The sequence below is a fragment of the Gasterosteus aculeatus genome, chromosome 2, assembly GCF_964276395.1.
Source record: "Gasterosteus aculeatus chromosome 2, fGasAcu3.hap1.1, whole genome shotgun sequence".
Taxonomy (NCBI): Eukaryota; Metazoa; Chordata; class Actinopteri; order Perciformes; family Gasterosteidae; genus Gasterosteus; species Gasterosteus aculeatus.
This window is the reverse complement of record NC_135689.1, coordinates 16,577,923-16,589,197: the sequence shown is the minus strand read 5'-3', so window position 1 is coordinate 16,589,197 and position 11,275 is coordinate 16,577,923. Positions and strand designations below refer to the sequence as shown.

Below are 11,275 nucleotides of genomic sequence, written 5' to 3'. Positions count from 1 at the left end.
CTCAAATTCCCCAAAACATGTTGGGCTGTGTAATAATGATCAAATATTTTATTTGCACCATCTTTGCATCTTTGTGTTCTTCTCAACAAGGTCAGCTTTGTTTAAATCTTTATGACCGTGTAGGTTTCCCTGTTCATCTTCAGGCTTTACGGGCCTTCAAGAGGAAGTGCTCCTCTCACGTACAGGTTAGAAAGAAATGCCAAAGAATGGTTTATGATTACAGATCATTTATTAATTGATTAGAAACCTACTTCTGCAAAGAAAAAAATGGCAGAGCTGAATTCATGTTTTATCCATGTCAGTGAGTGCGAGTGTCCTGCTGTCCGCGGCCATGATTCATAAACTTCTGGCAGCGTGCAGCGATTATTCATGACCGGTAACACCTTCTTCGTGTGGGTGGGAGCGAATTAAGTCGTGTTCCAGCAGGCGAGCCGTGGTTGTTTTCCACACGGCGGAGTGACGCGTTGTGAAACGTTTAGTGTCTCCTATGGAAATGAGAGACAACGTGCGGGTACACGTTAAGCGGCCCCGCTGTAACACAGTCAATAACGTGTACTGACGGACTTGAGCCGCGTTGCTCGAGCTGTCAAGTCTACACAGGATATCTATTGAGTTGCCTTCGAAATAAAGGTTATTTTTGATGGAAAAATCAAAATATAATAGGTTAACTATTAGATATGAGTAAAATCCTTTTCTACATGATGCATATTCCTTAATGAACCCTTAGCCGTTTGTTCCTGACAGAGGATTACTCGCGTCACTCCCACACAGTTAACGCGTAATGGACTTTATTTTGAAAACCCCTAACGGAAACAAGCTGTCGGGTAAGACGTCTTTCCTCTGCTTTCTTTTTCTCAGCAGTGTTTTTGCTTCACCTCCCGAACAAGTGACAGCGCTGCAAGCTGAGGGAGGAGAACTTGTTTCCCAAGTTTCGCCTTATCCTCTTGACGATGGAGGCTCGGGCGCATTTCTACCGCGAGGAAATCAACAACACGGCGTGGGAGGTGCCGGAGAAGTACACCCGCCTCAAGCAGATAGGGACCGGGGCGTACGGCTCGGTGTGGTGAGTGTCCTTTACTTCACGCGCGTGGGTCGCAACGTTCGCCGGCACCTTTTTTTATTCTCACCTTCCCCCGTCGAGGGGGTTGCGTCACCGGCTGCGTGGGTCCTGCGGGGGGTTCGCGCGGGTTACTGTACTGCAGTGTAACGGTACACCGTCAGCACGACACCACCTGGCGCCTTGCCGCGCCGCGGAGAGGCGGCTGGCGGTTGGTGTGATGTTATTATACGCTGTGTGCATATTAAAGATGGCCACTTTTGCACGTTCATTTCTGCATGCGGTGACACGCGAGGTGAAGAAGTGCACGGGGAGGGGGGGGGGCGTGGGGGGCATACGAATTATTGTTGTTAAACTTTAGTGTTGCACCTCGCAGAGCTGCAGATATTGTGCCAGTTACTCCTCCTCGGCGTTTTACGCATCAGCTAGGGAGCGATGTTCTGATAAACTCCAGCACCATCATCTTGTAATCTTGCCAAATTGCACATCTGTCATGAATTGTCTTGCGACAATTGCAAACATGGACAAAGAACACATTAATAAATGGTAACATTCACTGCTGTCACTGTACTTGTAAGATGCACTTTGTGTGTTACGGGTGCGTTTTAACCACAGCATTATGCACAAGTGTTGTGTGATGCGTGTTGGTGGATGAGGCTTCAAATAGCCTGTCCTCCTACGAGTTGGTACCCTGCAGATCACTGCAGACATACTGTGCACATCACCAGTTGCCAAGCATTACATACATGTTCATGCTGAATAAACCCCAGAGGCCCCCCCACTCCGTCCGTTGTTGTAGGAACTCATGGGGCTTCTTTGCGAGAGCGATGCCTCAAAATAGATTTTCTCACTGCTCCTCCTGTCTTCAAAGGGGGGAAATCATAGTGAAGATAGAAGGCGCAGAGTGCACAGCTAATGGCTTCTTTTTCCATTATTCATCACAGCTCAGCAATAAATGAGAAGACTAAAGAAAAAGTGGCCATCAAGAAGCTCCACAGGCCCTTCCAGTCAGAGATCTTCGCTAAGAGGGCCTACAGGGAGCTGCGACTGCTCAAACACATGAAGCATGAAAACGTGAGGAGATTAAACCTGACGCCTCTCTCTCTTTTGTTGCTTCAGAGGCCTAGAATTGAATTGTGGTTTTATACAACCTCGCAAGTGGTAATCCTTAAGGTGTTTCGCCATTATTTGCACAAGCCCTGCGATGGCCTGGCGGCCTGTTCAGGGTGTACTCTACCTTTACCCAATGTCCGCTGGGACCGACCCTCAACAGGATAAGCAGCTACCGATAAGGGATTGATGGATTGTGTTTTCCAAACTGAATAACATGCAAACATAACAGAGGCAACGCATTCTAACGACTGATGACGAAAAAACTGACAAAAGAATACTCTGATTATTTATCTAATAATGTTAATATTTCATAATATTAATAATCATTCATTGAATAAAATGACTATATAATGTTAATAACTAACTGTTTTTAACGAGATGTATAAAATAACTTAAAGTAACGAAAATAAAGATAACATTTGATGGCTTGGTGATGTGTAGGAAGGAGTGTTCATGTCGCCATGTTTGAGGGCGTGCGAGCATGCGTCCGTTTTCAAGCGCATGACTGTGTGCTCGTGTTGGTGAGCCCTATACTGGCCTACACACGTAGTGGCACCGCAGAAGACTCGGAGGCAAGAATCAAGCTAAAACAGGCAACTCAGAGGCAGTAGATAGGAAGCAAAAAGTGTCCTGTAATGAAGCGGATGGGTTCATGTTCTAACTCCCAGGGCAGAGCAGTTCTCCCCTGTGTGGGTCTACAGGGTGAGATAGATGAGTCCTTTTGATTTACCTCCTGATTGGCCTCTAGTGCTTCAGCAGATCCTCCCGGTCGTCTCCCCAGCATGTGTGCCGCTGCCGCTTAGAAGCCGCGTGAACGCGCGCGCCCGCTCTGTTTGCCCAACGGCTTGCGTGTGTGACCAAAGCCACGTGCCTGGTGGCTGCAGCACTTGACCCGGACAGGACACTCCATCACCTCCCCCGACCCGCAGTCCATTCAATAGATAGCTTGTGCTTAGAGTTTACTGCAAATATATCAATATACTTTCACCACCGTGCCACAATTGTGTAAACTCCTTTTGCGATAGCTGATGTATTAAATGCTATTTATTTAAATGAACATCTTTGAGATTGCCACTTGAAATGGCTCTACGATTTAGCATTTTAGACGTGATAATACCCGGTAAATAGTTTAGCTCATGTCTGCGCCTGTGTCTCTGTACTCTCTGTCGCTATTTGTCGCTTTGCTTTTTCATTCCAAACAGGTGATAGGACTTCTTGATGTGTTCTCATCCGCCTCGAGCCTCGACGACATGCAGGACTTGTGAGTGTCTTTCACCTTATTAGCAAAGCCGCTGGGCAGAGACAAGCAACGCTTCTTTTTGTGACAGATAAAGGCTTTAGCGAAAATAATGTGGAGCTGTATGACGCAAAACAATGTATTTATATGATTGAATGACTGATTTTAGTGTGCTGCTGAGTAGGGCTCCAAAAATCCACATCACGGTATTCTGACGGTGTCCCGGTATGTGACAGTGTTGCTTTTTCAAGTAAACACATTAATTCATTCGGAAAGGACCACGGCCGCTTGCTGGCCAACCTGCTCGTAACTTAGAGTGTTAGCTCGTCAGCTTGTTAGCTTGTTATGGCTGCTAGTGTTGCCACCAGCGGCTCGACAGACTTTGCAATAAATCGTATTCTGAAACCCTCCAAACGGACACAGTTCCTCTTTGGGGCACACGTTGTGTTGCTGCATCTCTGGTCTCTCGTTGTTCCTCCTGTGTCGCTCTTTTCCGTGTTTTCATGTAGCAACAGAGTTACTTCTGGTTGTGAGCTGTACGCAGCATGCAGTTTATAAATGTACAACTATTAGTGTTACAAATTGTTCATGTGTCACAAGCTGTTGTGTTGTGGTGTTTCACCCCGTTAAAGAGTGTTTGTTGTGGGTTATTCATTGTTGTTATAAAGTTATAACCGTCACTCAAGCTCAGCACACGTAAGACAAGCAGCTGCGGCCGCTTGGCGCCTCCATGACGTGTAAAAATAAATTCTGCCGCACGCCGAAGAGCAACGCCAGTTGTTACGGCGTAACACCGGTATGAACGGTACGTGAGCAGTTCATACCGTAGTCTCATACCGGTGTACCGTTTGAACCGGTATACCGCACGGCCCTACCAATAAGATAAAAACATTCAAGTTAGACGTTAGCAGGAGGTAATTAGGAGGAAACGACAAAGAGGAAGAGCATAGAGTATCTGGAGGTTGTATGAACATAAGTGTTACATAAACTAGACATGCACCCTAAGCTTCTAGATCAATGTGTGAGTCCTGGAGTACACAATGAATAGCACTCTGCAAAGGCCTTTTCTTAAGCATTCTTTGTTATCTGGACTGAATGAAGCTTGTACAGTGCTTGGCCTTTTCAAAAGAGGTAATTATACTGCCAGTCTCTCTCCATTCATCCCCTCGCTCGCTCTGCTCCTCTCGCTCTCTTTTTCTCAGCTACCTGGTGATGCCTTACATGTTTACTGACTTGTCCAAGGTCCGAGGTCATCTCACAGAAGACAAAGTCCAGTTTCTCGTCTACCAGATGCTGTGTGGTCTCAGGGTGAGCCGACCTTTCCAAAACGTACAATGTTATCGCATCACGAGGAGATTATTTTAACATTTGTGGTGACTAATCAAAACCTTGCTGGATGAATTTCAAAGTTATCATGCCCCACATTCATGCCGGATATGTGCTATATTAATAAATGCTATAATATAATAAGTTCAGAGAATTGTCAATTGTGCAGGGATACTCCTGCACCGTTTCATACACAATCATGCAATACTATATATACATACATATATATATTGTATATAATTATACTATAATAGACAGCAGTCAGGTTTAAGAATAGGGATACTAATAAAACTATCTATACCACTATATATAAATGCAGTATATCACGCATTTTGGATGCCGGTGTTATGAACGCGTCTCTGTTTCTCCCTCTCTGCAGTACATTCACAAAGCTGGGATCATCCACAGGGTAAGCACACGTCAAACGTCAACTTGTTATTTAAGATTAGGCATCGAAAAAAGTTCCTGACAAAATGTTTTCTTCTGTGAAAGTTTCTGTGAAAATGTTTTGTGTGCAGTGATTTGCGTGGTAGAATATTCTGGCTCCGAAGGCCCACGTGCACCGTGTCCCGTACTAAAGATATCCGGGGGAATGTTGATTTATTATTTTAATTGTTATTAAAGCAGAACTCTGCCTCGACAGGTAGGGCGAGTTGACTCACTGTGGTTTAACTGCAGGTCTAGAGATGTTTGACCACGCCCGTCTTCACTGGTGCCAAATGTGCGTGTGAGTGGCCTCGGGAAAGTAGGGCGGATATTAATAGCTTCTTATACGTCTAAACCCTAAAATGATCTTGATCTTTAGTAGATTTACAAACATACTCTGTTATGAAGATTTGTCCTGAGCATTTATCCTAAAATATAGCTTTTATTTCGCACCATTAAATTGATTGATTAGGCTTATTATTAACAAATGAAATGGTGTGTTGTAGAGCAGCGGTAACATTTGTTTGAACATATTTAGTGAGCTGTTTGTTCACCAAATATGTTCATGTAATGATTGGGTGGTGTTGCCCTGCCATTACTCTTAAAATTCCTGCACAGTTAAGGTATTATCGACACTCACCGCCAGTGTCGCACAGTATTTTAGGAGTGACTGTGCAGAAATGCTGCAGTGAGTCTTATGGTCAGCTCGTAGTTGCATCTTACCATTTGAATCCCTGTTTAAAATGCGGCTGTATTCAGGGATTGAGACATAAAATTGAGCTCAGGCACTCTGGGTCCTCCCGAGCCCAGTGTTACTGCTCAGTACAAGCAAGCTGCAAATCACCATGTGCAAGAAGTAACCGCCACTCAGCTCCTTTTCCTTTACAGGATCTAAAGCCTGGAAACTTGGCAGTGAACCAGGACTGTGAACTGAAGGTTTGTACTTTGAGGCATTTCACATGAAAACATGACACACCTGAAGTGATGGGGATGCTGCAGCCATGAAATAATAGGATTCAGCAGTATATCACATTAGAGAAATATGGGGAACAGGAAATGGATTTTGTTCGTAGAAAGATCATTCTGATCTAAATTTCAAGAGACATAAAGATATTGCTGTTGATGTTGATGAAAACACAATTACATTGGAATCAATATTACCAATGTCTATATTTTCGTTTAATCTGCAGACCTTTTCATTGTATTTGCCTTGATTTGCCTAAACTTATCATAATATCCTGACTATTATAAATAATTAGCCTTGATTGTTTGGTTTTGGCTCAACATTCTGGTTACAAACCATCTAACCTTAAAGGGTACTCTGGAATATGTTTCTAAAAACCCTTGAAGCGTAAAATAGGAAATCCCAGGGACAGTTTTATGTGAATTCACCTGCCACAATGGATTCCTCGGCTCTGATTGCTTGTGTTCTTTCTTGGCACAGTGGGATCTTGAGGAGGCAGAGGAACCACATTTTACTTTTACTGTTTATCTCACATACTTCTGTCACTGACAGTTTAAGCAAATATGATTTAAATGAATTTTTACACACATTTGAACGTGGATGTAAAACTGATAAACAAACAACAAGTAAGCTTTAAAGATGTCCATCGTGATCGTGATTGCTCCTCTTCTTCTGCTGCCGATGCAGATCCTGGACTTCGGGCTGGCTCGCAGTACCGACGCTGAGATGACGGGCTACGTGGTGACCCGCTGGTACCGGGCACCCGAGGTCATTCTGAACTGGATGCACTACACGCAGACTGGCAAGACAATCACTGCTGTTACAAATTCTCACACGTGTCCTGAGTCCTGGCCGTCGGTGCTTTAACTGTTTGCTGTTTGGAAAACATCTCCAGCTACGAGGGCTTCTTTCTCTAGCGGGGCTACGATGCCACTTTGTGGCTCAGCAGTTTTTTGTAATCCTGCCGATGGTGCGTGAAATGCATTTGAAGCTCATGGGTCTTATTTTGACTATAAATCTTCTTTTTTTTATCTTAATCTGTTAGCCGTTGACAAAAACGGGTCTGACAGCAGCCGGATAGTGCTGAGCCACAAAGACAGAGCCTCTGTTCACTGCAAGCAAACCGATTTATGCTTCTTTGGGAGCGTTTTTTTCATTTTGTAAACAGCAGCTACTGTAAACAGAAGCTCTGACGTGTTTAAACCCTGTCAGGATTGTATCACTCAACAAGTATTCCCCAATATAAACAGCACAATAGAATCTGTGACTAGAAACTTTTCTCTGGCATGTAAATGCCAACTTTTTCCTTTGCACTGTTTTGAGTGTAAGTTAAAATACTCTTTGTGACGTATTTTTTATACTTTCTCGTTCATGTTCTTTTATTCTGTTTTTTATTACAGTGGACATCTGGTCTGTGGGCTGTATCATGGCAGAAATGATCAATGGGAAAACCCTTTTCAAAGGGAGAGATTGTATCCTTTCACCAGCTTTCTATGTTCACTGGACTTTTCAAGGCGGTCCCGGATAATGAATATGTTTCAGTTAACAGAAATGTAAATGTACTAAATGATTCCTAAATTACATCACATCAAGTTTTAATATCACCTCGTTAAATTGACGTGATAATAAATGCCATTCTAGCTGCTATTAAAAAGTGACAGTGCTGTGATGGGCGCTATAAATCAGGTGCAGAGTGGAACAAAAAAGGCACTCGCCGTATATTACATGAATCAAAAACAAGTCTCCTCCGGCACCATGCAATGCTGCTACTGCTGCACTATATTACATACTTTTTCTGCATGTTTTAGATGTACCTTTTATGTTTATTTTGCACTTTAGGCACTTTAATGATTCATAGCATCTACTAGAACATAAAGCTGTCACTTGAGGCTTTCTTTATTAGTCAGTTTTATGGACCTGCATGGAACTCCTGCTTGTCCCTGCTCCAATGTGGAGCTTGTTTATTGAACCACCAGAAGATCCCAAGTAAATAATCCCTTGATTGTTGCATTTACCAGACATGGACCAGCTGACTCAGATCATGAAAGTGACTGGAGTACCTGGAGCAGAGTTTACACAGAAGCTGGACAGCCAAGAGGTAGGACAGATAATAGCATGCGTATGTCATAAATACGCATGTATAAAATTAAACTGCATCTAACTCTGATGGAGTTGATATGTTACTAGTATTCATGATTTCTTTTGATTGATTGATTGATAAAAGTACATTGATTTAAAGACATGGAAATAATTTATAGTAAGTAATGATGCTGTAAGGTTCTATCTACTACTTTAGCTATTCAGTGAAGTTTTTGTTTTGTATCAGAAACAAGTCAAATGAGGACAATAAGGAATGCAATAAAATCTGCACCAAACTCTAAATGTATCGCATTCTTAGACATAAGCTCAGTGCAACTGTCAGTTTGCCTAATTGCATTTCAGCGACGGGCAGAGCATGGAAATGTGTGAGATGCTTGTGTCATTCATTTAACTTGACAGAAACACATTCAGCATTTGCAGACTGAAGCAGTTGATGTGTAAGTTACACATGCTACTACCTCAAAATCAATTGATGCTTTAAGAATATCATTTATCAGAAGAGATGCATGTAATTGGATTCATTTCTAGTCCATGAACACAGAGGAAAATAAAATACATACAGAATGAGCGGATGCTTCGATTTGCTTTATATCAGGTAGAATTTTGTTTTTGATGCTTCATTTCATTTATCTTGTACCTTTTTAAACACAGGCCAAAAATTATATTAAGGCCCTTCCACGCTATCCCAGAAAAGACTTCTCAACGCTGTTCCCCCGAGCCAGTGCAATGGGTGAGTTAAGCCTTTTTTCTTGGGCTTCATCGGTCTACAGATTTCGACGTTTACATTTTATATAAAAATAGTCAAAAGAAAAGTAGTACTTCTGTGATATGAAAAATTCAATTTTCTGCTTCTGCTGCACTCGCAGCAACCATCCACATGAAGGATTTCAGTGAAAAGGTTTTAATAGATCAGCATGTACAATTTTATAGTGGCTACATTTGATCAAATGTTTACATTGTTTTGTCCCATGAACTATTTGCAGGTATTGACCTGCTGGAGAAGATGCTGGTTCTGGACGGGGACGAGAGACCCACAGCTGAACTAGCTCTGGAGCACCCATATTTCGACAGCCTAAGGGACCTAGAAGACTTACCGCCGCCTGCACCATACGATGACAGCCATGACAACGCCACCCTGTCCCTGGATGAGTGGAAGCGTAAGCAAAAACCCATAAGCCATAATACACTAAATGTTCATATTGGATTAGTGTATACAGTATATGCACTAATCTTGTGTGTGTACTTTTCATCTCACATAAACTATATGTATCAGTTACGGACTCGTTTTACAACTTTATGAGAAAAGATTTTGTGTTTTAATGTGTTGTAATATGATAGTTGAAGAAGATTGAAACTAAAGTAATCAAGTTTTCTCATATTGGGAAAAAGTATACATTGGAACCGTATTCTTGTCATGCTTTCCAAAAGGTGGAAGTTGATTTTTTTTCCGGGCTTTTACCACGTTGGTCATATTAAATGATTTATAACTTCTCAAACATCCTGTGGCAGTGCTTCTGTCTGTGTTGTAATTTAGAATTCATATTATAATGTTATACACCTCTAACGGCGGTTCTGTTTGAAATATTTGGAGGTGTGGACATGCACTGCAAGCAGAAAACAGATGGTTCACCTCTTTTTCCCACAGGGTTATGCTTCAAAGAAGTGAGGAGCTTTGTGCCATTCCCACGCCGTGACTCTAAGAGGAAAAACACCCTAACGATGTCTCCGTGACCTGATTGATGTCTTTTAACTACTACAACCTACACAGCATATTGCCAATGGTGCCCTTGTATATTCCAACCACGGACTCACTCTGTTTCTTTTATCCTGGCCAGTGAAGAATACTTCTTTCAAAAACTGAGACGCCTTTTTTTGTGCAATTGGATTGTGTGGATTGCTCCCCATGTTACACATCCCCCATAGGTATTTTGTCTCGCAAATCCATTGTAACTAAATATCAGAGCTTGCTGTAAAGTTTACTGTAGTGTGGTTTTTCAATTAAACAATAAAAATAGATGTGTTTTTTTTATTTAGCAAATAGTAATTGTTGCCTCCCAAGAAAGACTCAAAGCCTAACTCAAAGTCAAATATAATCTCTTGTCATGGAAATATCATCCTTAACAGTTATCAAAATGATTATCGATGGAAGAAGTCTAGGATTGGCCCTGAAAACCCAGACAAACAAAGACCCCAACCACAAGTATTTACTGTGTGAATGTCTGATATAAATCCAGGTTCCGCTCAAATATGACGTTGAAAGCAACCAGTAGATGTATTATGGCTCTGCTTATATCACTCTGTGGTTTCATACAGCACAACTTTAATATCTGATACGCTGTGTACATAACTTGATTTTTGCACCAAATTGTAAACTTAAATCTTTCCAGAAAATAGAAGCCTTTAAATATTTATTGAACTGGGTTGGTGCTTTTGAGGTTATACTGTTTAATTTATCATGTCTTCTGTTTGCACAAGTTAGTATCATGACCCTAATGTAAAAACTCTTCTATCCTGAAATAGTATGCTGGTCTTTCACTCTATGAGTAGGTAAATCAAAAGAGTAAACTACTTTTATGAGCATACACCTGTGCACACATATGTTTCAGTGGTCCAGAGTTGTAATCATCTGGACTGAAAAGTACACATATACAATGCATAAAACTTTGCTAAGATCAATACATATCAATACGGGTTCATTGGCCCCGTTGAGCAGCTTGCGCGCGAAAAACACGACGTGGTCACGTCAACGGGGCGGGCTCAAGCTGTTGCTGTCAAGGTAGCGTCACCGCAGCGGCTTCCATCAAAGCGGAAGTGAGCAAACTCTTCGTCGAAATAAAATTACAGTTACCGAAGTACTAATGAGGAAAACTACAACTAATTTTGCGCACCTTTTTGATTAATCCGAACTTAAAATGAAGCTTTAAAATAAATCAATTAAGTAAGTTATTTATGAATGCCCAAAAAGAGAAACTAAAGAATTTGTACGTCTGTTAATTATTTCCTCATTTTAAAACAAACCAGACTGCAGCTAGAGAGCAGCTGAAAATGATAT

At 41.9% G+C, this 11,275-nt stretch overlaps 1 protein-coding gene across 2 annotated transcripts; it reads left to right on the top strand.

The window, feature by feature from the left end:
• The first annotated feature begins 766 nt into the window (after positions 1 to 766).
• Positions 767 to 10,239, top strand: mapk13 (mitogen-activated protein kinase 13). Of its 2 annotated transcripts, XM_040193637.2 has the most exons (12): positions 779 to 1,063; positions 2,002 to 2,131; positions 3,373 to 3,431; positions 4,610 to 4,715; positions 5,113 to 5,142; positions 6,048 to 6,095; positions 6,811 to 6,925; positions 7,524 to 7,595; positions 8,142 to 8,221; positions 8,875 to 8,953; positions 9,207 to 9,380; positions 9,869 to 10,239. In XM_040193637.2, the coding sequence occupies exons 1-12, from the start codon at positions 951 to 953 to the stop codon at positions 9,952 to 9,954; spliced, it is 1,092 nt and encodes a 363-aa protein (XP_040049571.1). In that variant the 5' UTR covers positions 779 to 950; the 3' UTR covers positions 9,955 to 10,239. The 2 variants fall into 2 exon arrangements, with proteins under 2 accessions (XP_040049570.1, XP_040049571.1); XM_040193636.2 differs by lacking the exon at positions 2,002 to 2,131 and having other exon boundaries at positions 767 to 1,063.
• Positions 10,240 to 11,275: the final 1,036 nt, after the last annotated feature.